General features: G+C 35.0%; 4 protein-coding genes across 8 annotated transcripts; 2 read left to right on the forward strand and 2 right to left on the reverse strand.

Annotated features, from left to right (window-relative positions):
- Window positions 1-9,179: 9,179 nt before the first annotated feature.
- LOC108450749 (dof zinc finger protein DOF1.8-like) lies at window positions 9,180-11,830 on the reverse strand. Of its 4 annotated transcripts, none has more exons than XM_053027602.1 (3): window positions 11,475-11,830; window positions 9,578-11,327; window positions 9,180-9,462 (listed from the first exon to the last, which is right to left on the reverse strand). In XM_053027602.1, the coding sequence occupies exon 2, from the start codon at window positions 10,574-10,576 to the stop codon at window positions 9,614-9,616; it is 963 nt and encodes a 320-aa protein (XP_052883562.1). In that variant the 5' UTR covers window positions 10,577-11,327; window positions 11,475-11,830; the 3' UTR covers window positions 9,180-9,462; window positions 9,578-9,613. The 4 variants fall into 4 exon arrangements, with proteins under 4 accessions (XP_052883562.1, XP_017603994.1, XP_017603995.1 ...); XM_017748505.2 differs by having other exon boundaries at window positions 9,180-10,789; window positions 11,105-11,327; window positions 11,475-11,828; XM_017748506.2 differs by having other exon boundaries at window positions 9,180-10,893; window positions 11,105-11,327; window positions 11,475-11,828.
- Window positions 11,831-14,809: 2,979 nt separating this feature from the next.
- On the forward strand, window positions 14,810-18,118 carry LOC108453859 (B3 domain-containing transcription factor LEC2-like). Its single transcript, XM_017752208.2, has 6 exons — window positions 14,810-15,492; window positions 15,587-15,661; window positions 15,975-16,075; window positions 16,163-16,209; window positions 16,319-16,392; window positions 16,754-18,118. Exons 1-6 carry the CDS (start codon window positions 14,908-14,910, stop codon window positions 17,168-17,170), a joined length of 1,299 nt encoding a protein of 432 aa, XP_017607697.1. The 5' UTR covers window positions 14,810-14,907; the 3' UTR covers window positions 17,171-18,118.
- Window positions 17,406-19,615, forward strand: LOC108453860 (30S ribosomal protein S5, chloroplastic-like). Of its 2 annotated transcripts, XR_001866651.2 has the most exons (3): window positions 17,406-18,163; window positions 18,754-19,078; window positions 19,356-19,615. XR_001866651.2 is itself a non-coding variant. In XM_017752210.2 (2 exons), exons 1-2 carry the CDS (start codon window positions 17,505-17,507, stop codon window positions 19,001-19,003), a joined length of 909 nt encoding a protein of 302 aa, XP_017607699.2. In that variant the 5' UTR covers window positions 17,409-17,504; the 3' UTR covers window positions 19,004-19,212. The 2 variants fall into 2 exon arrangements, 1 of the variants encoding a protein (XP_017607699.2); XM_017752210.2 differs by lacking the exon at window positions 19,356-19,615 and having other exon boundaries at window positions 17,409-18,163; window positions 18,754-19,212.
- A 326-nt stretch (window positions 19,616-19,941) lies between these two features.
- Window positions 19,942-23,449, reverse strand: LOC108452105 (transcriptional corepressor LEUNIG_HOMOLOG-like). Its single transcript, XM_017749855.2, has 9 exons — window positions 23,375-23,449; window positions 23,164-23,217; window positions 22,828-22,975; window positions 22,320-22,429; window positions 22,088-22,237; window positions 21,736-21,891; window positions 21,058-21,174; window positions 20,771-20,968; window positions 19,942-20,427 (listed from the first exon to the last, which is right to left on the reverse strand). The coding sequence occupies exons 1-9, from the start codon at window positions 23,447-23,449 to the stop codon at window positions 20,281-20,283; spliced, it is 1,155 nt and encodes a 384-aa protein (XP_017605344.2). The 3' UTR covers window positions 19,942-20,280.
- Window positions 23,450-23,463: the final 14 nt, after the last annotated feature.

The following is a 23,463-nucleotide window of genomic DNA, read 5'->3' on the forward strand; positions in this document are numbered from 1 at the left end:
GTTTAATTACATCTTTAAACCTTCTTGAATAGTGTATGTATGAATGTCACTGTTTTAAAGTAGGTTGCATTAATTAATGTCAAAACGTGATGGATTCAATAAGGTAATTGAACTAGGAAGGGATTGGAATTTAGTTGGGTGGCGTTAGTGCATGGGCTGGTTTAGAGTGAAAGGGAGAGGTAGAGACATTAAGAAAGAGTTGAGTTATGGCAGGGCGTTTGGGATAGAGAGTAACTGTGCGAAGGAGATTAGGTCCACTGTTGGATTTTAGCAGCTTGGATGCATCCCAATGAAACACCATTTCCACCATCCCCACTTTCTCTCTCTCTCTCTCTCTCTCTCTCTCTCTCTCTCTCTCTCTCTCGCTGCGTGCAAAATTTGTGTTACTTAGCTTTAACCAGAGAAAGGGAAAGATATATATGGGGACCTTTATATATATATATATATGGCTAAGGAATTCAATAGTTATTACTCCTAATTATGATTATTATGTAAATGTTAGATTTACTTTTGGTTATAGTTATCCCTTGCCCCCTCGCCCTTTTTTTTTTTTTTTAAGAAAAGGAATTTTCCGGTTTTAAGGTAATTCTGTCATCTTTCAAGTTTGACACTGCACCTCCAAATTCATCTCCATGTTCATTGTAGGTATATGAATACTTTCATCTTCAAAGTTTGGATATGAATATATATTACATTGCAACTAATATTTGTTTATCTTTGCACCATTGATTTCATTGTATTATTTAAGTATTTTATATTAGTATATATACACATTTTTACTAAATTTAAAAGAATTTTATCTAAATATAAATTTCGACTCAAATAACATTAAATTCAAACCAATAATTATATCAAATCATGACATGTTGTTTGGAAGATTTTGATGATGTTGTTAGGACTTAAACCTTAGATCTTGTGGTGGTAACACAAACTTCTTAACCATTTGATCTTTTAAATTATTGGACTTAAAAGAAAACTAAAATCCAAATTGTATAATTAACTGTAGCAATGATGAAGTTCCTTGCTAACACCTTATAACTAGGGTTTAAACGTTGTTAATGTGGTGAAAATATAGAACTTTACTACCTTGTAAAAAAATATAGTTTTGTGTCTTGGAGTCCAAGCCCTGTACTTTGTATTGTTGGTGATGCACTTTTAAAAGCTGCAAAAAAATCAGTAGTCTGTTAGATTCTCAACACCTTTTCATATGAGTGCTTGTAGATCCTGATTAGCATGCCGAAGAAAAGTAATGGTACTGGTAATAGTTGACCTAATCACTTCATTATTACTAGTTTGATTTTAAGGTTGTAATGGAATTATGAATGCATAATTGCATTGCACCACTCTGTCAATATTAGAAATCCAAAAATCCTTATGGGATTTTGCTAATGAACATCTTAACATACTTTCTATTAATTATAGCAATAATGTTATATCTTAAGTGGGGATATTAAATTAAAAAATACCATTAGAGCTAATTACCAAATTTAATAACTTTTTCAAACCTCACATCAGCTTCGTGTTTAGTATCCAAATGCAAGAATCCTGTTGCAGAACTAACGAACAGTTGATGGGGGAAACCACCACCCCAAATTAAAGGTTGTTATTTGCATTTGATAATAGACCGTCGCTTCCGGTTTAAATTGGCATGCAATAACCTATTTTTTGTTTAGGTCCAAATTTTTAATGTACTTTGACAGTATAGGGTTGTTTTTATGTCAGCCTACGTCTATTGCTGCAAGATTTTAACCTTTTTTTTTGTTTTAATTATTTTTATTTTCTTATAATCATATTTAAAATAAAATATAATCATTTAATTAAATTATTTTAAAATTATATTTGCATATAAACATAGGTGTACATATATATAGCTGAGGAACATTTGCATATATATAATATGGTATATTAAAAATTAAACTATCAATACATATAATATTTGAACAAAATCTATAAATAAGGAATGACACATTTAAATACATTAGCTCTAAAATATATTAGTATCAAAACAAAAAAAGATATGTTGATCTATAAAAGTGATAGGATTAATATATTATTTGGTATTTGATTTTAGTTTTAATGTTCACTTTAATACTTAAGTTACGTTTTACCTCAGTTAAACACTTGAGTTTGACTTTGATGTCTAATTTGGTACATGAGTTTTTTTTTTGTCTCAATTAAATACATATGGTTTTTTACTAGAGTACATTTGTCAAACATTCATTTGGTCAGATAATATCGTTTAATTTGGGTACCTAATTGAATATTGAAGTTAAAAGTACTCAATTAGGATTAAAAAAACTTAAATACAAAATTGAAAAGCCCAAATGGTGTATTAACCCAAAGCGATAAAAGGAAATTGGAACCTTGACTGACCAACATGTTCTTCACTTCTGCAGTTGGTTCACTCTCAAAACCCCACAGATATTTGCATGTGAGGGAAACCCAGGCTCATTTTGATCTACTGCATTATACTCGGCTAAGTAGACCAGATATATAGTCTCTAGGAAAAGAATAAGCCAATGCTGCCGCTGCCACAAAGCTCTCACTTTGTCATAGTGCTTTCATTGATAAACTTGTAGCTTTGTTTTTTTTCTTTTTTTTTTCGAAAGCAATGACGTTGTAGGTTAAGCGAGGTGTAGTGGGGCGTTTTGAATATTGTCTGGGGGGGACCAACTTCCTACTCTTAATTATCACCTTAAATTAATGTATTATTTCAATCTTAGATTTATTATCCATGGAGTGACAAAACCATGATCTATTATCCATGAGAAAAAAGGTAGCTACCTGTTTGTGGTTGAGTTTAATATCTCTGCATTAATTTCATGTTACCCTTGGGAACCAATTACTTAAAGCACAACCAGTTATAAAAAATAATAGAAGATTAGGATGAATTCTAGACAATATTATCGGCCAATATTGAATGCAGGACGCTTCCAATGAGAATGTATGTTGATATCTTGGAGACAAACCTAAACATGGATTTATCGGTGCTGGCCTCATGAGTATTTTGCTCAAATAAACTGTGAGGATTTTATGCTGAGATCAATGCAAAAATACCATCTTCCTTCTTGGGTTTTCTTTTCCCGGTCAAATATGGGCTTTTTAAAAATAAATGTACAATTCATCTGCGAGCCCAATCTTGATACATTTTGTGAAAATGGGAAAAAGTTGTAACACTGTATTCCAATTATTTCTCTGCGGCCTAAATTTTTTCATCTTTTTGACCATTCAAAAAAGCTTAGAGGCTTAAATCATCTTTTTCAATGACTCAATAGTTTGTAACAAATTTCCATTGTGTAACAATCACACAAACTTCTCCATCATCTGACATAATTAGTAGAAGACAATTCGACCAAGGATCTTACTCAATATTTTAATTGACAATGAGAGCTCAAAAATGTTATTTATTAAATAACAGAAAACAAAATCAGTCTTAATCAAAAGGTTTTAAAACCCACCAACAACATTACCATATAGTAATTATTTAATTTTTAACTTGTCAGATACTGTATTGCAAGGCTGACCAAATCATTCTTTTGGTAGCCATAGGGAAGACGACAAGTAGCCCAATACTAGGAAAAAACATGAGCAGTTGAAAATATATATAATGTATATATGTGTGGGGGAGAAAATTTTGCTGATCTCAATACCCATTTCTACCCAACTTTGACAGAATGTATTTGTATAACCAGTGAATGCGTGTGATTTTGGGGATGGTATAGGTATATTATGGTGTCAACCCTTCATTTCCAAGCTACTGCAAAGGAGATTTATGAATTTTTCTTGGAGATTTTCAGCCAACCTTTTCTTCAAAATATTGACAAGAATTATAGACTTTGTTGTGTTACTCTTACACAGAAAAGGGGTTGTTTTAAAAATGAATTTGTAGGCGAATTTGAACTTTTTTATTTAATATTATTATTTTTTTCAATGAGAAGAAAATTTTCTAGTACCAATTTTTAAGGAAAATTGACCATTCAATGCTTGAAGTCCTACGACTATTGTAATTTATGACTGTTAATTTGTTATAAATATTAAAATTCACCACCTTTTTTTCTAGAACCAACATTTATTCCTTAATTCATTGTCCTTTGCCTCATGTTTGTGACTTTGGGGTGTAAAGAAATTACTCATTGATTTCATTTATTTTTTCTTTAGGGGGGGATGGTGCATGTGCATGCATGGACCAGCCTCATGTTACGGTTCTCTTCACTTTAATACTTCTTTGATAAGTTATATCCCTTGATCCTTCATTTAAGGAAAAAAAAAAAAAGACTTTTGCTTCCATCTAAAGTTAACAAAATAATATAGCATTTTCTCTTAATTTCATCCAAATAATGAAGATGGATGAAAAGGCCTCTAGACAAATTTATATAATCTCTTACTAAATATGGAAGAAATTACTACAACATATTATGCTGTTGATTTTGTTATTTAATAGTACTAGATAGTAGATCGAGTAAGAATTACATAAAAAAAAAGTTAAAATTCATATTTTAAAGAAGACATTTTGTTATTTCTTAAGTTGCGGATTTAGTCCTTATATTTTAATTTGATCAATTATTGTATTTTTTAAAATTTTCATTCTTATCTAAACAACATCTATTAAATTCGTTAAGTTAAAATTTTTTATTTTTAAAATCTTATACAACAAACATTTTATCTCATATTAATGTAATGTTAATTTATTATTTTCATATAAAAACTTGCATAAAAATCACATCATTTTAATTAATAGATTTAATAATTATTAGGTTGAAATTTTAAAATTTAGAAACCAAGCTATAAAGATTAAATCATAATGTAAAGGATTAAAAGATGATAAATGGATTATTTCAGAAAATACCAAAAGTTTATAAGAAAACCAGAGCGAGACAAGTGGGAATAAGGGGTTAATTAGTTGGGTTGACGAGGGCAAAGGGTTTAGTTCAGTCAGATTAGGATAGGATGTGGGGGCAACAAAAATTCCACCCAATATTATCTCAATTTAACTCTCATCTCGATTTATATGTTGCCCCATTACTAATTACTTAATACATTATGGGCGATGTATGGTGGTTTCATTTCGACTTCAATTTTGACCAAATAAATCTTTCTTATAATTGAATCAAAGCTTTCTATAGATTTTACAACATAATCTCCATTTTAAGTACATTTCTTAATCAAATGGTAAAATACATTACTTGAACTCAATTCAAATGATATGATAAAAAATATATAAATTTAAACATATTTAATTATATTTTTATCGATTTAAGAATTTAAATGATATAAATAAAAATATGCTTTATATAAAAATAATAATAACAACAAAACAAAAAAGAAAAGGTAAATAATTTTCCAAAGTCAAAAATAATGATAAAACACATTGCTTGAATTTAATTAAGATGATACGAAAAAAGGATGTAAGTTTAAGCGTGTTTACTTATATTTTTATCGATTTATGGATTTGACTGTTATAAATAAAAATAAAATATACTTTATATAAAAATAGGAATAACGACAAAACAAAAAAGGGTGAATAATTTTGCAAGCCAAAAGTATTACATAAAAATAAATATATGCATTGAATTTTGGACTTACAATTAAAACAATAAAATTTTTACTTGTTCCGTAATTTCATTTTCATCTATACTTATGTGAAAAAATAACTGTGCCTTTTTTTTTCTTTTTCCACATAAGTTGTTTCCTTGTGATATGATATAGTATTCTTAAAAGTCCCTTCAGATTAAAAAAAAAAAATCTAAAAGCATGTAAACAATAATCATGTTAAAGATGATGTGTAAACACGTGGATATAGATGAGGGTGAGAATGTATTTCAAATCCACTCAAACTATTTACTTTGGATAGCCTTTCAATAATTTGTTAAATAGTTGTCATAATGCATACCAGATAATTACGTTTTACCAAAAATAAATAAAAAATGTAGGTACATACGAATATGAAGAGATTAAGTAGTGCAGTACAGTGATTAGTGAAAGTGGCAATGACATTGCCCCATCTTTTTCTTTATCAGTAAAGATAGCGAATGACTAGGACATAGCGAGCTGATTGCTGACCAAAATGATGATGATGATGATAAAATTCACAAGGAAAAGGTAAAGGGTAAGGGTATAGTCCACAAAGACCATTTGTCCTGGAATTATAAGTTGGAACAACAAAACCGACTGACCAAATGATGGATGAATGGGGCCTTCTCAGTCCCCATATCGATTGGATGTTTGATCGGAAGTGGAGTAACCCACTGATGCATGCTTACAATATACATATATAGGATGGATAGCCGTTCAAAACTAAAATTAAAATAATAAATTTGGACCCTAAACCTAAGGGCCAGAAGTTGCGGTCATCACCCAACAATATCATTCAAATGTTGATGCGGTGTTAAAGCTAGACACTGGATTGTTCTTCCATGCATTTCTCACCAACCCTTTTTTTTTTTATTGCAAAAACAACAAAGTGAAGTAAAAAAAATTTTGGTATGCTCTCCCTCTCTGTCTCTCTCTTTCATTTTCTCAGCCATGTCATGAAAATACCTTTTGTCATATCGAATGAACTGCGAAGTTAGCAGCCCAATGCCCACTATGGAAAGTTTCTTATAGATCCTCCTATGATCTTCGACGTGAAATGTCTACTACGAAAAAGACTATATTACCAATGACACATTAATAAAAGCATGCAGATAATAGGAGAACTTGGATGTTACAATGCTACAGGGTAACTAGAAAAGTTATATTTTAATGATAATTTGTAGATATGAACCGCGATTGAAATGTTTAAAATTTAGATGTATAATAAAAAATATATTATACTCTTAATAAAAATTTTAATTTTAAACTTTAAAATAATATTATTAAAAATAATTACAAAATTTTTAAAAAATTGCAAAACATATATGAAAGAGATCGAAAATAAAATAAAAAAAAAAAAGAAAAAGGAGATCAAGCAAGAAACACTTTCACACGTACACCTTCATTAACTAAATTGCACATTATGACAAGAAAAAAAGAGAGGAAAGAATCATTACAGTCAAAACGAGATGATGATTCAACTAGAAACTCCCATGTAAAGCCTAGTGATGTCGCGGTGGAGAGGCTGCTCCTTCCGTTAAGAAATTGATTAAGTTTATTTGCTTTCCGATGCTTATAAAATTCAATTTGTTAGATTTGACGTTTAAAAAATATTATGTTAATATTTATATAAATTTATTATTAAATTTAAATAAAATAACTTTTTTTTTACTAATTCGGTAAATTAACAACATCATTGAGAGCTCAACTAATAACTTTGGAACACGTATAATCTAAATGGTGAAAACAATTAATAATTACATTTTAATGAAAGTCTTTGACCCGGAGCCAAGTTTATGATATTTCAATTGTTTGGATAAAATCGACGAATATCAATGAATTATTTGATTGAAATCGATTAATACATCAATTGTAGATTCCAACACTTTTAAAGTTAGTAACATTTTCAATTTAAGAGTTTGAAATTGTAGAGATAGTTTATAATTATTGGATAAATATATTGTTTATTATTTGAGTTTAATTTAGATGTTTAAATTGTTATTTTGGTTTTTCAGTTTGTATTAGTATTTGAATTTGAATATCTTCACACATTTTAGTTTATTTTTCATTCACCAATCAAGTTTAGTCACATGACACATGCCCATCATCACTTAATGTACCTATTATGTGTAAAAACTTGATTGATTCAAATCATCTAATTTAATCAAAATTACAAAAAAAAATAAATTTTAGATAGCAATATGAGTATAAAAATAAAGTATCAATTTAAACAATAAAATAAATTCAAATACAAAAAGTATATCCCAAAATTTACTATATGAGACTTTGGTATCTTTTGTATTTAGCCTGAATTATAAACGAACTAAGCCTAGTAATACTAATACATAGTCTTCCTTCTCAATTTCCATGGAGATGGTGGTTAAAATATATATGAATATGGTTCTCCAAAATTAATTTAAATTAACGGAAAAAGTTTTTACAACCTAAAATTTAGTTATGGACTGATTTAGTGGATTTAGATAGACAGTGTGTTTACTTATAGTTAGTGTAAAAATAGCAGTAGTAATGAGATTAAATACGATAATGATATTATAATGTGAAACAAAAAGTAAACTAAACAAAAAGTAGCGATGAGATTAGATATTGTAATAATTCTTTAACATGAAATAAATAATAAACTAAACACATCATACTACACCGCACATTTAAACTCACCCTTAAGCTACTAATTAGAGATTAGATATGATGATTTTTTTTTATATTAATAAAATTTAGTATAACAACATTTTTGGGTAGAAAGTATGTTTATAGTGTTATTCATATATATATATTATTTTTGTGCCATCGAGACTGACGATTTAAATTCTCTTTCTAATATTTAAAAAAAAAAAAAACCTTAATTCTTTAAATGGTGGTGTGGTGTACGGCAGCGACTAAGGCATAGGGCACGGCAAATATCTGTCCACTATATTGATATATTATATAGTTATATTCTCTGAACAGAGATCTAATGGCAGATCAAAGATTTGGTTTACTTGGAAACCACAAATACCCAGTTCCACGCCTCCTACATACCGGTTCGTTCATTTAATCATAATTTTCAATCTTATTATCCCACTGTCTTCTTCATTGAATAAATTAGTTTCAGTGATTGGGGAAGGTCAAACGTTAAAAATATCAAAATAACCCACTTCAAAAGTGCTTCACTTTCTCATCTTGTTTCGAGACTCCACCAACTCCCACCATATATATGACTGTTGATGATGATAATGATGATATCAAAATTGACAATTTCAACCCCGTACCATATATATATACACATAATGTTTTTGTCCATGTTATGAAACAAAATCATGCAGGTGATGTAACTGAGTGAGTGAGAGATGGTAATAGGAATTGTTAAAAGCGATTACGAATGGTTAAGTCTCAGCCACCTACATCCACATGCACTAAAGACCAAACCATCTTAGTTTAACTACTTTCACAAAAGACAGCATCAGCTCCACCATATCCATCCCTCTTTATTTGCCGATTCGTTTTTATCTTGTTTTCAATGCAAAAAAACCCTACTTTACTGCAAATTATTATATGCTAATTTCATTAGTTTCTGAACGGAATGGAAACTAATACGGAAGAAGAAAAGAACCTTGTTCAAACATGAAATTGAAAATTATGTAGTTCCCCTTATTATAATATAAAAAAAAGATAAAAAGAAAAAACATCAACAAAACCCAACTCAAGGGTTGTTCCCTTCCCCAAGAATACTAAAAGCTTCAAGTAAAAACACAACCCAGAATCTGTATAACATTAGGAAGAAAAAGACAAACAAACGGCTATTTGCCGTACTGTTCTTTCATTTACAGGAAGCAATACCCGCATTACAAGATTCGCTCGAGTTGAACCAGATTAAAACCAACCCAACAGCAGCAGCTGGACAGACAATAGATGATACGATTTTGGATATGTGAGGCTCAAAAGCTCAATAGCTTTTTGTATACTAAGAGCAAAAAACGAATTCCATTTTTAGAGTTATTAAGCAGTCTACCTTTGGACGCTTACAACAATGGCCGGCAAAAGAACCCTATGGAGGAGCACCATAACCTGGAAGATCAGGCCATTGATTTGGATTCAAAGAAGCAGCCGTAGTGTTGCTGGTGTTAGTGTTGCCAGCGCTGCTTGTGCTGCTGCTGCTGTTGTTGTTCATACTCCACAAAGCCGCCTCAGAGGCTGTAGGGTCACTGTTGTTGATGAAACTTTGATGCCAATTCTGCTGAGAAGAATTACCTGCAGCAAGCCTGCTAGACTGAATCAACCTTTCTTGATCAGATGGGTACATGTTTACGGTCTTTTGATCTCTATCACCCATTGGAAAGAATTGAGTCTGCTGATTTGGCTGATGCTGTTGCGACCCAAAAGAAGGGACACCATATCCCTGCAAAAGACCCAAATTAGAAGAACCACCCAAGTCACCTCCCATACTTAGAGCCTGATTGAGGGGTTGATTAAAAGGTTGCGGTTGGTTCATTGACTGAATTGCTGCCAAAGAAGACATGAACCCAGCACTAGGATAATACGATCCCACAGAAGGAATAGCAGATGATGAAGCCAAACTACCAGATTCCTTTGTTCTGAAAGCAGCACTCACACTGATCATAGGATTAGAAGAGATCATACTTTGCGGTGATGTCAAGCTGTGTTGCTGGGCTGCTTGCTGCTGAGATATCAGCGGCTGAGACCTTGAATTTTCACCGGAAGATGAAACCTTTGTGCGCTTCCCTTTCCTGCAACCACCGCCCACGGGCACGTTCCTTAGGGTTCCACCTTGAGTCCAATACCTTCTACAAGTCTTGCAGAAATAACGAGGCTGCGAGAGACTGTAATTGTTGTAGTAACAAAACTTTGTATTAAGAGACTCACAACGAGGGCACTTTTGAGGTGGATGCTGCTGTTGATTCTCGCCCGTCAACGGCTTCAACCTCTGATCTTGCTGCTGGTTCTGCTTCATGCCTTGCTCACTCCCTCTTCCTCCTCTATCTTGCTGCATAACTGTATATCTATATACTCTTGTTTCTGTTGCTGATTTATCAAATTCCTTTTATCGTTAATCTAATACAGAATCAAGATTTTGGGTTTACTTGGGTGTTGGTGCATGCAGGCTTTGTGATGAGGCGAGAGAGAGAGAGAGATAGAGAGGCGTTTCAGATATAGAGCTGTATGATATCTCTACGTGTCTGTCTCTGGCTCTTGAGAATCTCCACTGTACAACAAAACCACGGCGATCGTTACCTTGTCTACATGCCTATATCTCCTACCTACCAACCCACTTCGACAAAACCATGATCTTCCCAAGTCTTTTTCCACCTTTTTTTTCCCAGCAAAAAACCAAATGATAATCAAGAATCTAAATTTATTAAAAATATCCCCTTAAAACACCACGAAAAATCTGGCCAGATTTTCCATCTCCAAAAAGAAGCGAGAAATCACATAAACTAATAATTATGTGCATTTAAATTTTTTTTTTTATATACACATACACTTTTGAATATGTGTAGAAAGCTGAGGAGAGGCTGACCTGCTTTTACGAGAGAGGGTGAAATACAAGGGAATCTGTACGAGTGTCGGGCGTGGACAAAGTCCAGTAAGGCAAGGTCTCACTCAATCTAGAGCTGAGTGAGAGATGTTTTAAGGGAGGAGAAAGAGAAAGAGAAACGGGGAGGTTTGTTGGTTCAGTGAAAGTACAGTCGTCGGTTAAAAGAGGAAAAAGGTTAGTTTAGGTTGTGTCGAACACCCATGTCCTGTAAGTAACATAAAACAAAGAAAAGAATCAGGACAAAACACTGGTTGATCATCATCAGGGTCATTAGAATTGTATGAAATAAGGGATAAAGCCAACACACAACAGATTTTATTGACAAAAAAGAAAAAAGGACACAGAGTCACACCGTGGCACCCGAAGCCTCGATTCAGTGATCTTTAATGTGTGTTTTTGGGTGACAGCCCAAGAATATCATCGGGTTGGCCCTAAAAAAGGAGAGATGGAGGGACAAGGAATTAAAGAAGAGAGACAATATGATAGGGAATGGACCAGTAAGCAGTGGGCAGGTAGGCGGCGCGGCCGAAGCAAGGGTGGCTTCTCGGTCGGCAATGGTGTCAGACCTCACCTTAATTCACATGTCTTTCTCTTTCATTCCACTTTCAGATTTTTGTCTCAACGATCTCTCTCTCCTGAGTCTTCTATTCTCTACTAGTATTATTCTATTCATATTTATATTTATAATTTACTTTATATTTTTGCATTATTTATTTATTTTATGTGATCAGTTAGTGCATCACCGGAAGATTATGTTGGTAACTTTGACGGCCTTCTATTCTTTTTCCTCAAATTCAATTTTGAAATTCAGCTAATTTTTTAAAAATTTAAGATTATAAATTTAATGTAAGTAGAATATATTTGTGTGTTCTCTTTTTTTTTAATTTATAAATATAAATATAATACAATATTCATAGATATAAAACTTAAGAATTAAGTTTCTCAACCTTTGGTGATGATAGGAAAGTTTCATTTGTGAAATTGATCTCATTTTTTGTTACGCCGAGTTCATAATTTCTATCACGATATATTTCAACTTTACTAAAGGGAGATTCCTGACAAAACATCTGCAATAGGCAAGTCTAACAATAGCACCAACAACTTTATTACTGGACTAATATCAATATAGAGATTTATTTTGTATTTCATAATTATTTTATTCAAATTTTAAGTATTACATTGGAATCTCCCTTATTTTCGTTGGGAAAAAATCACAGAGGGTTAATGTTATTGACAAACGAGGTTATACTTTGAAAGAGTTTCATTTACCATTTGTTTAGATTGTATACATGTTTCCACGTAAATATACATTAAAGAAAATCTTGAAGTTGGTATATATATAAAACGTGATGGAAGAGAAGATATGGCGGAGTTGGGGGGGGGGGGTTGACGACCTTTTCCGTTAAGACTTGGGGGGTTACAAGTACAACTGCTCCCCCTAGGCCTCCACTTTCAGTAGGAAAAAACACTGGCGTATTTTTATGTTTTGTGTTTTAAAGATTTGGTTTATATTTTTGTTATTTTTATTTTAAGAGAGTACATATGGACCCATTTCCAATGTTGTGACGAAGGTGGGTAGGCCATGTGCTTAGTTAGACTCAAGTATTGTGAGTTAAATGGGCCAATATGTCTTTCTTTGGGCTGTTGGATTATTACTTGGTTTTGGCCACTCTCACTATTTTCCGCTATGACTATGACTGCCTATTGTCGTCAACAGTGGTTTAAGATCGATTCACGTTAATTAGGATCTTACCTTCTCTCATAATTCAAAAAAAAAAAAACCACCAATCCTTTACCACTTAAGAAATAGCCTCACATTGATTATTCATTCAGTTACAAAACTAGAAATGGAAAAAATAAGGAGAGGGCATATACCAAGAAGTCAAATGCAGTCCTCGAATATCACAGATATTCAGCCAATGATAAGAAACACAGGGTTTGAGAAAGCACATGATCTGCCGCTTTCATCTATTTGGGTATATACGTCATACACATATTTTCTCTCTTCTTTTTTTACTTTAGGTGGTAAAAACATATATACAGGTTTGATTGAAGCCGTTGTTAATCTTTACTTTTCTCTTTTGCTTGAAGGGAATATCTATCCCCTTTTTGACACCAACATTAACTTGGTTCGAATTATTATAAAATATCATATTCCTTCATGATGAAAAAGAATTCAACTGTTCCTTGCATTCATCTTGCAGGGTTCTAGAGGGATCATACTTGTTTGGGAGCATTGTAATCCATTTATTTGGCAGCCTTTTGTCGGCAGTCTAGTTTCTGAGTATTTTAGAACTTGCACAATATCTGCCTATTTTGCAGGTTTTAGATTGATTTAGCCGTAGATATTCATAGCTTGTTTATATATATATACACACACCTCATTTTGAATGGCTTTCTTCATCATTCACTGCCTTGATTCCCAATTGCACTTGTTTCCAACGCCTGCGTTAACTTTCTATCTTAAAAAGGCATATGATTACTAATCAGTGGTTTACATATTCTTTGCCGAGCATTGATCATGATAACATGGAATTTTTAACCTCTTTTTCAGTACATTTTCGCAATTATTGACCTCACGATCAGCAAAGATCATAACAAAGTACGACTCTATACTCGATTACATATATGGATATGCATAATTAGAAAAGAAATTTCTTCAATGTGGAGAGTAAGAATATTTCCCGGTGTACGAGTTATCTTCGGGATCAAGGCTAAGAAACCATTTTGCCGATGTTCGTGATATATGATATAAGATTTTAACATTCATTTGCTTACATGAAACAACAGAAGAAAATTTCTCCTTTTCCACAGATTGAATTTAACGGCCGGTTTTGATCTTTCAAGCAAAAATGGCAAGCAAACCGGACATGGCGTCTTAATGGCAGCGCTTAAAGGACTGTGAAGTTAAACGAACAACCCTCATGCAAGCAGATATGTTTTCTTCACTCATGGTAGAGGCTTATATCCCTTTGAGTTTAAGATTGTCAACCTCTTCAAACACTCGCAAAGTACACCTTTAACCGGAAGCATAATAATTAGATCATGATTTCTTCTATGTTTAAGAAACATAGAATAGGTAGTGCATAGTATTATGCCGGCCTATTTCTGCAAGTGGCTTTTAACCTTATGCAAGATTTGTGGGACAACTCCCCACTTAAGAGGAAGCTATTTACTCATGAATAGCAATGTTATCACATCAAGCATCTTTTCTCTTAAACAATGCAAAGTTTCAAGCTAAAATCCCAACCCACCAATCATTTAGTTCAATGCAGCCTTTGGGGGAGAGAGGTTTCTTAATTAGAGGACCATGAATGGCCAGGATTCATGGTGTCTTGTGCTCAAGAGTATTCCAACATTTAAACCAAAGGTGGCGCCAACTCCCTCTCGAGCTCTATCAGTGGTCAGATGGGCATCCCGAAACCAGCCTTCGCCGGACACCTGTCATCCAATGCAGCCCATTGGCAACCTCACATTGCTTCACTTTCTTTACTCTCTCTCTCTCTCTCTCTATATATATATATATACACGCAATTTGGTGGCCTTTTCTCTCTCTCCATTCCGACCCCTCTGCACCACTTGACTCGTTTCTTAAACTTTTTTCACACCTGGACTCATCCTACTGGCAGCATCTTACATCCCCACGACCTTCTTTGTACCAGACTTTTGTACTCACTACAAACACAACACAAGAGCATATACAAAGTACGCTCTCATCAACCCTCTCTGATCACCACCTGCATTACAATCCCCTAGGCTCATCATCACATTGCACATTTGTCCTGATGGAGAACTCTTACATGCCTTTTCTCCCCACCACCTCCACAGCCACCAATACCATCCTGAGGCAACCAAACATGGGTTGTTCTCAGAATTCAGAGCTTTCAATCTATGAACCAATGAATTCCAAAAACTTCAGTTCCAAACCCATAACAACAGCACCAAACTCTCAATTCCATCATCCAACACAGTTTATGGCACCTTACCAAAGCCTGCAACTCCCATACAGACATCCCATAGAGCAGACTGATCATTCTTTAGCGTATCCTTTCTTTCTGGGGCAGAATGGAATTGAATTTGGTTCGATTATCGCTAGTAATGGGGTGCAACACGGATCATGTTTCATGCAAAGAGACGGGGTTTCGAAGGCAGAAGAGAGAAGGATGCTGGATCCTTACGGATCAAAGGCTGCAAGGATTAAGAGAAAGCTGGCCCGCCAAAGAAGCCTTAGTTTGCAAAGAAATGCTTCTTCAGGGGCTACAGCTCTGGTGGATAAAAGGAGACTGAACAGCTCTGGTGCTGACAATGATGTGAATATCAACAACGATACCAAAAGGGATCTATACATGTTCTGCACGCCAGATAACAAGGTGCATTTTGAAAAAAGTACTCAATATCCTTGATTTAGATGGTGTTTTCTTTGTCCTTGTCAATTAAAGATGTCGGGCGTATCTTGGGTTGCAGAGACTGAGAGTGTTGCTGAGGAAAGAGCTAAAGAACAGTGATGTCGGGTCCCTTGGGAGAATTGTCCTTCCAAAGGTGAGGTTTTACTTGATCCATGATGGGTTATTTTCAAGAACAGCTCTCTCTAGTTATATATATTCTTCTTTTGAACCACCCCCCCCCAACTAAAGATAATTGAATATTGAAAGAATAAAAGAGCTAAATAGCCAACCAACAACCATTCCTTCATCTGCTGTCATGAAGTAATGCATCCAATACAAATAAATAATTGACATTAATGATCATTAAGTATCATTATCTTGCTATTTTCGGCTGTCGTAAAACGTTACAGCCACTAGTGTTTTAAGCATTTATCTGACGTGTACTGTGGAGCTGCAATTTTATCCAGAGAGAGGCGGAGCTAAATCTTCCAACCCTTTGTGATAAAGAAGGCATCCAAGTAGTGCTAAAAGACGTATACTCTCACCAATCATGGCCCCTCAAATACAAGTAACCACTGCTCCGCACTAAATTCCTTTTCCAAATTAATGTTACTGCCACACAAACGTTTAATCTTTTTGCTCATTGATGTCACAGGTTCTGGTCTAATAATAAGAGTAGAATGTATGTGCTTGAAAACACAGGTAAGCCATAGTTTCATTTCATTCTAACCGGCCGGCCCCTTTCATTTTTTGTTATTATTACTTAATTTCATTATATGTGATAATGCCAAACTTTTTTCAATTTCGGTAGCGGATTTTGTGAAGCAAAATGGACTGGGAATTGGAGATTTCCTTACCCTTTACGAAGATGAAGGCAAAAATCTCGTGAGTTTTTCTTCCTTGTCGCCAATGATACTACAAACTAGTTAACTAACCTTTTTAAAAAGACAGATAAGAAGGCACAAGCACTGCAGCTTTGTGGTGCTAAGCAACGGCTCCTTTGCAGCTGAGCTGGACTATATCTACTAGGACTTGGTCTTTACTCTTATATAGACAAAATCTGTTAGAAATTTTTATCCCTCCGTTGTTAGGGTCCTATTTGAATCAACGATTAACATTCATTTTTGATGAGATTAAAAATAAATGCTATACAATCTTATTATATTGCTTAATCCTACTGTCATCATTAGCTAAGCATTGATTATTAAAATTCTCTTTGGTTCTTTTTTTCCATCCGAGAGAGCAGTATTTCTCCGTAATAAAGGTGGAAAGGGTTGCTGCTGCAGAGCCTTCAAACAATCAACCCTATGATTCTCAAAACAACTATATGGACATGCCATTTACAGGCCCACTTAGAGATGAGGAAGAAACATGTTTAGAGTTACTTATAGAACAACTTAAACACACGGAACATGAAGAATCTAACGACCTTATGACTTTGGCCATGGATGCTACTTATTCGCATGGCCCGCCTGCTGCCGATCAATCCCAACATTTTGTATCCGATGCCAACGTAGAACTAACTGCAACCGAACTGCAAACCTCGTCGACATCGTTGCGTGGTAAAGCGAGAAGTGTAGATGAAATTCAGATCAACTTTGATGACTGCTATAGCGGTCTTGACATGCTACCTGATGTCAACCTTTACAATTTTTTACTTTGACCATGTCTGCATCAAAAGAATTGTAACTTGTTCAAGTCAAGTAGTAATTTGTTCTTTGCTTTGCTTCTATAGGTTCTTGGGGTATAGGAGGGATTTCAAATTATTTTAAAGAAACAAGGCATTATATTGTTTCATGTTGGATGATATGATAGAAGTAAACAAAGTATACCATGCCTTTTTTTTTGGCCTTTGTAAGTTTCATACGTAGGTAGGTAAATTTTGTTGGCAACATTATAACACCAAGTTGAAAATGTGCGCTACAGTAAACACGGTTGTTCGTTAGGGGATAAGAATCCCCCGCTTTCCTATTCACACTTTTTCATCACTTTTATCCATGGCGATAACCTCAGCTGCTGCAGCAGTCCCAGCACTGTCCTCCCTCGCCCATCGAGCTCCAATTCCTTCCATTTCCTTCCTCTTCCCCGGCTCCACCAGACCCTTTTCTCTTTCCCGCTCATTCCGCTCTTTTTCCCTCACTCCCCAAGCTAAAGCCTCAGACATCGAAATCTCCTTTTTCGACGACCTCAACCCCGAAGACGAAGCTGTCGCCTTTGACCCGCCAACACCCCCAGAAGGGTTCATCCCTCCACCTGCTTTCGACGATGGCCCCGAGGAAACCGAGGACGAAGTCGCCGCTGCCTATGAGGAACTCTACGGCCCAGCCTACAGTGGGGTCTCCGTTCTAGGCAACGATGTTTATGTAATGGACTCTAAAGTGAAGAAAACGAGTGCGTTTGGGAAAGTTACGAAAGAAAAGGTGAGGGATGGGTTTGAGGAAAGAGTGGTTCAAGTTAGAAGAGTGACTAAAGTGGTTAAAGGTGGGAAACAACTTCATTTCAGGGCCATTGTTGTGGTTGGTGATAAGCAAGGGCAAGTTGGGGTTGGAGTTGGGAAAGCTAAGGAAGTCATTGCTGCCGTTCAGAAATCGGCTGTGAATGCTCGGAGGAATCTCATTACTATACCTATGACAAAGTATTTGACTTTCCCACACCGGTAAGGAAGTTTAGTTCTTGCTTGGGAATGTTGTGTAATTTTTCATTTTAACTGATGCAATGGGTCTTTCTCTTTGGGGTTGTTATAGTGAAAGAGAGAACTTTTTTTTTCTTGGGGGTACAAAAAGGATTTCCTTATGTTTAATTAAGGTTCCTTTGAGTATTTGTCGCTCATTAATAGGATAGTTTAATGGTGCTTTTCAGTTTAATCTAGTTGTTCTTTAACCTGGCCTTGTGGTTCCCAGATTTTAGGTTGATTATTGTCCATGGATTATATGCAATTTGGTCAAGTTCTCTGTAGAACCTGAAAGACACTAATTGGGGGCTTAAATGTAGCAAATATATCTGATGATGATGCTGTAACTGTTTAATATCTATTGAGCCATCTAAGACTTGATGGATTATTTGCTTTCCTAATATTGAAATGTAAATAAAAGATATCATGTGGAAAAAACTTATGATCCCTATTTCAGATCATTCATTAGGACATGTATATAATTCACTAGGAGCTGACTCCAATAAGCTTAATATTATGGTAAAGGAGGGATTCCAATATGCATTTAAGTAATGTCACTGGAAAATGGCTGGCAGATCCGAGGGTGACTATGGGGCAGCTAAGGTGATGCTTAGACCTGCCGCACCTGGTACTGGAGTGATTGCAGGAGGTGCTGTGCGAATTGTTCTTGAAATGGCAGGTGTGGAGAATGCTTTGGGCAAACAAATTGGAAGTAAAAATGCCCTTAACAATGCCAGAGCTACAGTTGTTGCTGTGCAGAAAATGAAACAGTTCCGGGAGGTTGCTCAAGAACGAGGAATCCCCATGGAAGAGTTGTGGAAGTGATGGCCTTGGAAGCGTGCTTCATCTTTTCACCTCATGTTTTTCTGGGAATGGAGATTTACGCAAGGCTTCGGTAATGTAAGTTAACCCACTACAAGATACAAGCAGCTCTTTTGTTGATTCTAATTGAAAATTTGTTTCCAATGAATGTTACTCTGGCTCTCTAAAGCTTCAATTAGAAAGATTCAATTTTAGTTCCATATGTTCAATAATGTATGTCAAATTCAATTACTTGAGCACTTGCCATTTATCCTGATGTTAGCCGACATTCATTATATTGATTCCTTGGAAATGACATATTATTGTGAGTTCCAGCCCCTTGAATATCAATTTATCGAGCTTAGTGTACTGTCAGGTATATCTAACATGAGCCAAGCTAAACTGGAAGATTGGCATCGCAGACTCTGTTCAATGGTAAAACCGGAAGCCGTTAGCTGAAGCATAGCCACCATTAGCATGTCTAGATCAATTCCTTAAAAATAAGAGTAAGCGGCAATTTGCTTTATTCTCTGCCTTAATAGCTTCTGCTGAGCTTATCACAATTTATATTTGAGAACTGAATTGACCCCTAAATTTTTAAAATCTGTTTCAATTGCTGTTAGTTTGAGTTCCAAAGACTGCACTTTCCATTTTCATATTGTCTCGTGTCAAGCAAACTCTTAAATCTCTTCAACACTTTCAAGTTGCAAGTTATGTGGACTGCTAATACCATTAAGAACCTTAAAACTTGTAAATATCAACTACTGAGATTAGCTGTCCAGATTTATTGCAGGAAATCAAACCATTAAAGGTTCCTGCTCAAGCATTGCTGAAGCTTATAGCAATGCAAAATTTAGCCCTTTTACGAGCAATGAAACAAAGTAGAAACTCACTTACTGAAGCAGTTAAAAAAAATGAGGCCAAAAGCATATGCAGTTGAAACCCTAACAGCCTAACTAGTGTATCAACATAAGGTCTATTTGATTTGATATAATGCTTAAATCAGAAAAATCATCCAAGTCCAAAAGTGCAGCCATCAAGAACATCGGGGAGGAAAAGCCCGTTATTTTATACTGCAGTTGTATCTCATTTTTTCTCTACCTTTTTTCTCTACCTTTGGTTGTAAATTATTTAGCCTGTGGTTAAGATGTCTGTCTATGCTTACAAAATTGCCACAAAAAAGGGCGCATCTTCAGCCCTGCTACTTTTTCTTGACTGTTCACCTTACCCGCAGTTGTCATTAGCTCCATTTTGAAATTGCTCTGTATGTACAAACAAGCAGATGCATGGAGAAGGATATTTTACTTCCATATCTTAACGCACTGATCATGACTTGCGGAGGCAACCATTTCAGTTTGTAAACAATCTGCCAGCGAAGAAATTAGTCCCCTGTGTGCTTCAACTGTCCATGTTTTATTGCTCTCAACTGGATTCCATAATTCCAGACACTGTTGATAAAAAACAATCATATTAATAAAGAGAAACAATGACGTATTAGTTGTTAAGATTGCAAAAGGATGGCAAAAAGTGTGTAGATGGGGCCAAGACAACTTCAGCCTATTGGACTTAGCCAACCTTGTGTTTTCCACGTAACAACTAATGTTATTCTTATATTTTTCTAAACACCCCTTCCTCCACAAGAGGTTCACTTTACATTCTTATGTATATGTCGACACATGAAGACATGATAACATCTGTCTAAAACCCTCTTACAAGCTAACTAGTAATGTAGTTGCAAACTTATGAGAAAAAAACAGTATTTGCGATAATATCTGAATACTTGTCTTTTACCTGGTAACCACCAATGACCAAGAGTTGTGAGTACCCTGGATGAAATGTGCAGGACTGGAACTTGTTGCCTGTTGACCGCAATTCATGCAAGCATTCTCCACCAGATACTGACCACATTCGTGCACTGTCTTCACTGATGGAGGCAAAATACTTGCCACTAGGATCCCAGCAAATTGAAAGAACCTCTTTGTTATGCCCCTGAAAGAATATAACATTCCTTCAGATAGGCAAGGAGATAAATGGACTTAGAAGCATGCAAGTTATAATTGCATAGAAAGTGAATCAACCTTCAAACAGGATAGGGGCTTGTTAGTTTCAGCATCAATTACATTCACAACATTTCCTGAAGCAGTTGCAATCAACTTTCCTGGTCGAGGCTGGAACCGGACTTGTTTAGTCGCTGACTGCAGTTACCTCATAAGGAAATTGAGATAAGCATCAGTAAGGATTTGTTAGACAACATAGAATTCTGATGGAGTAAGACCAGATGCAAGGCTATCATTAAAAGTCATGCCAGACAAAGAATAATTCGATGCTGGACTTCCTTTCAATACAGAATTCATTTTGTAGAAACCCACAAGGATGTAAAACTAGAGATTCCGAAAATGTCAATTTTAACCATTTCAATGTTTGTTAAGCATAAACCATCGTTCAAGAAGTACGCTGAGCAGCAATGCAGTAACAATAAAGACTACTAGAGATGGAAGCATCACCAAAATTCACAATCTAACAAAACTTCTCGAAAAACAAAGAAAAATAACATTTCCAATCTAAGTTAATGAAATTTCTTTTGGTACAATTACAGTATAGCGGAAGGGATGTCAATACCAAGATTTGAACCTGGTTTTTGGGATGTCAACAGGGGAGCCTCAACCACTACTCCAAATGGGTATTGGCAATCTAAGTTATTAGTAAACTACAATGTTTTTGAGAAATTCTAATAGATATAAGGAACAGAATCCGACCTTAGAGACATGCACACAAGAACGTTGGTTGATATTCCATAACCGCATCTCATTATTACTATCACAGGAACAAAGGAGATCCGTCTTTCTAGGATGGAAATCTAATGACAAAACCTGTTCAGCGTGCCCCACAAGCTTGAAAAGTGATTTGCTTGGCTGCAATGCAAAGAAATGAAGACATATTGTCAAAAAGAAAATAAGTGCTGTGTACTAGTCTGCCCATCTATGCAAGAAAAAGAGCCCTGCAGAGGACATTAATGATACAATAGCCTATCTCCATTCTGAACAACCACAGAGAAATTTAGGTAATACTAAATGAATATCTGAAAAAGTTCCAAAGGAAAATTGTTACTTTGGCAGAATCCCATAGTTGGACAGTCTTGTCAAAAGACGATGTTGCAAATATGGTTGAACTTGGTCTAAAACGAACATCAGTAATGAGAAGGGAATGGCCCTCCGCAGTTCTGACAAAATCGAGAGTTTCCATATTCCATATCAAGACCTGCCAGAAGAAAACTGTCATCAGAACTAAGCTTACATAAATAATTATGCGAACAAAAAGCTGCATTCCAGCTTAATACCACCTTCTTTTCATGCCCAGCACTAGCTAGTAACTTCCCATCTGATGAAAAATGGCAGCTCAAGACTTTGCTTTTGCATGAGTGAAGGCAACTAACCTCTTCAAACGTGAAGCCTACACCAGTCATGACATACCATTTTATTACAGTTGTTTCAGTAATATCTCTAGCGTTATACTGCCACAAGTGCATCTTTGTGACAGAATTTCATATTATTTTCTTTTACGAAGAATCAAAAAATACACACACAAACACACACACACACAATCTACACCAAGTTTGGTGGCGGAAATCAGAGAAAGCTTTCATTGTCCAACCTGATTGAAGGCTACAACCAAATATAGTCATCCCATGCTATTTAACAATTTTTCAGCAATATGACAAAGTTAAAGGAGAGCAAACTGCAGAGGCTGGAAAAGATTAACCATCATAAAGTCTTCTATTTCCATTGCATTGGTACATAAGGAGAGCTGGAAATAATTTCTCTGTTAGTCCTAACAGAATTACAGATTACCTTTATGTTCACTTTTATTAGATCTGTTAGAACGACTCCTTAAATTCATGAAAGGAGTGCTTGTGTTATCAACATTATCATGATCATGGGACAGAAAAGAATCAACAGTGTCATCAACAGGTTTATTCTCCTCATCTTTGATATAACCCTGCAGATGAACATCCCACGAAGCAGGCAACAATTATGGTGCAAATAAAAGCAAAAAAGATCATACAGGAAGTATAGATCGAGCAAATATGATGACACTGTCCATTGACATGGAATAAATCCCTATGTATGTCACAGGTCAATGACAGAGGAAACGCCATCAAAGCTTTCCCAAGTATTATGACATACCAATTTCTGATCTGCTGTTATCGAGTTTGATAATTTGTTTTTCTTTCTGCCAGTCTGATCAAAGAAAATATAATTATAAGAAGATATCGTACTATAACACACATAGACATTTGCTTTACCAGGATTTTCAACCAAGATGGAGGAAGCATTAGCATTAACATTTAACATCAGCATCAATACTAGTTTTCCTTAAGAATTACTTGCATACTACCTGCAGTTGCTGCAAAAGATTATATCGGTTTTGATGTTCTTCTGTTTGCACGGTTTGGGTATTCATCTGGTTCATCACCAATCAGTCAC

Source organism: Gossypium arboreum, chromosome 5, assembly GCF_025698485.1.
Source record: "Gossypium arboreum isolate Shixiya-1 chromosome 5, ASM2569848v2, whole genome shotgun sequence".
NCBI lineage: Eukaryota > Viridiplantae > Streptophyta > Magnoliopsida > Malvales > Malvaceae > Gossypium > Gossypium arboreum.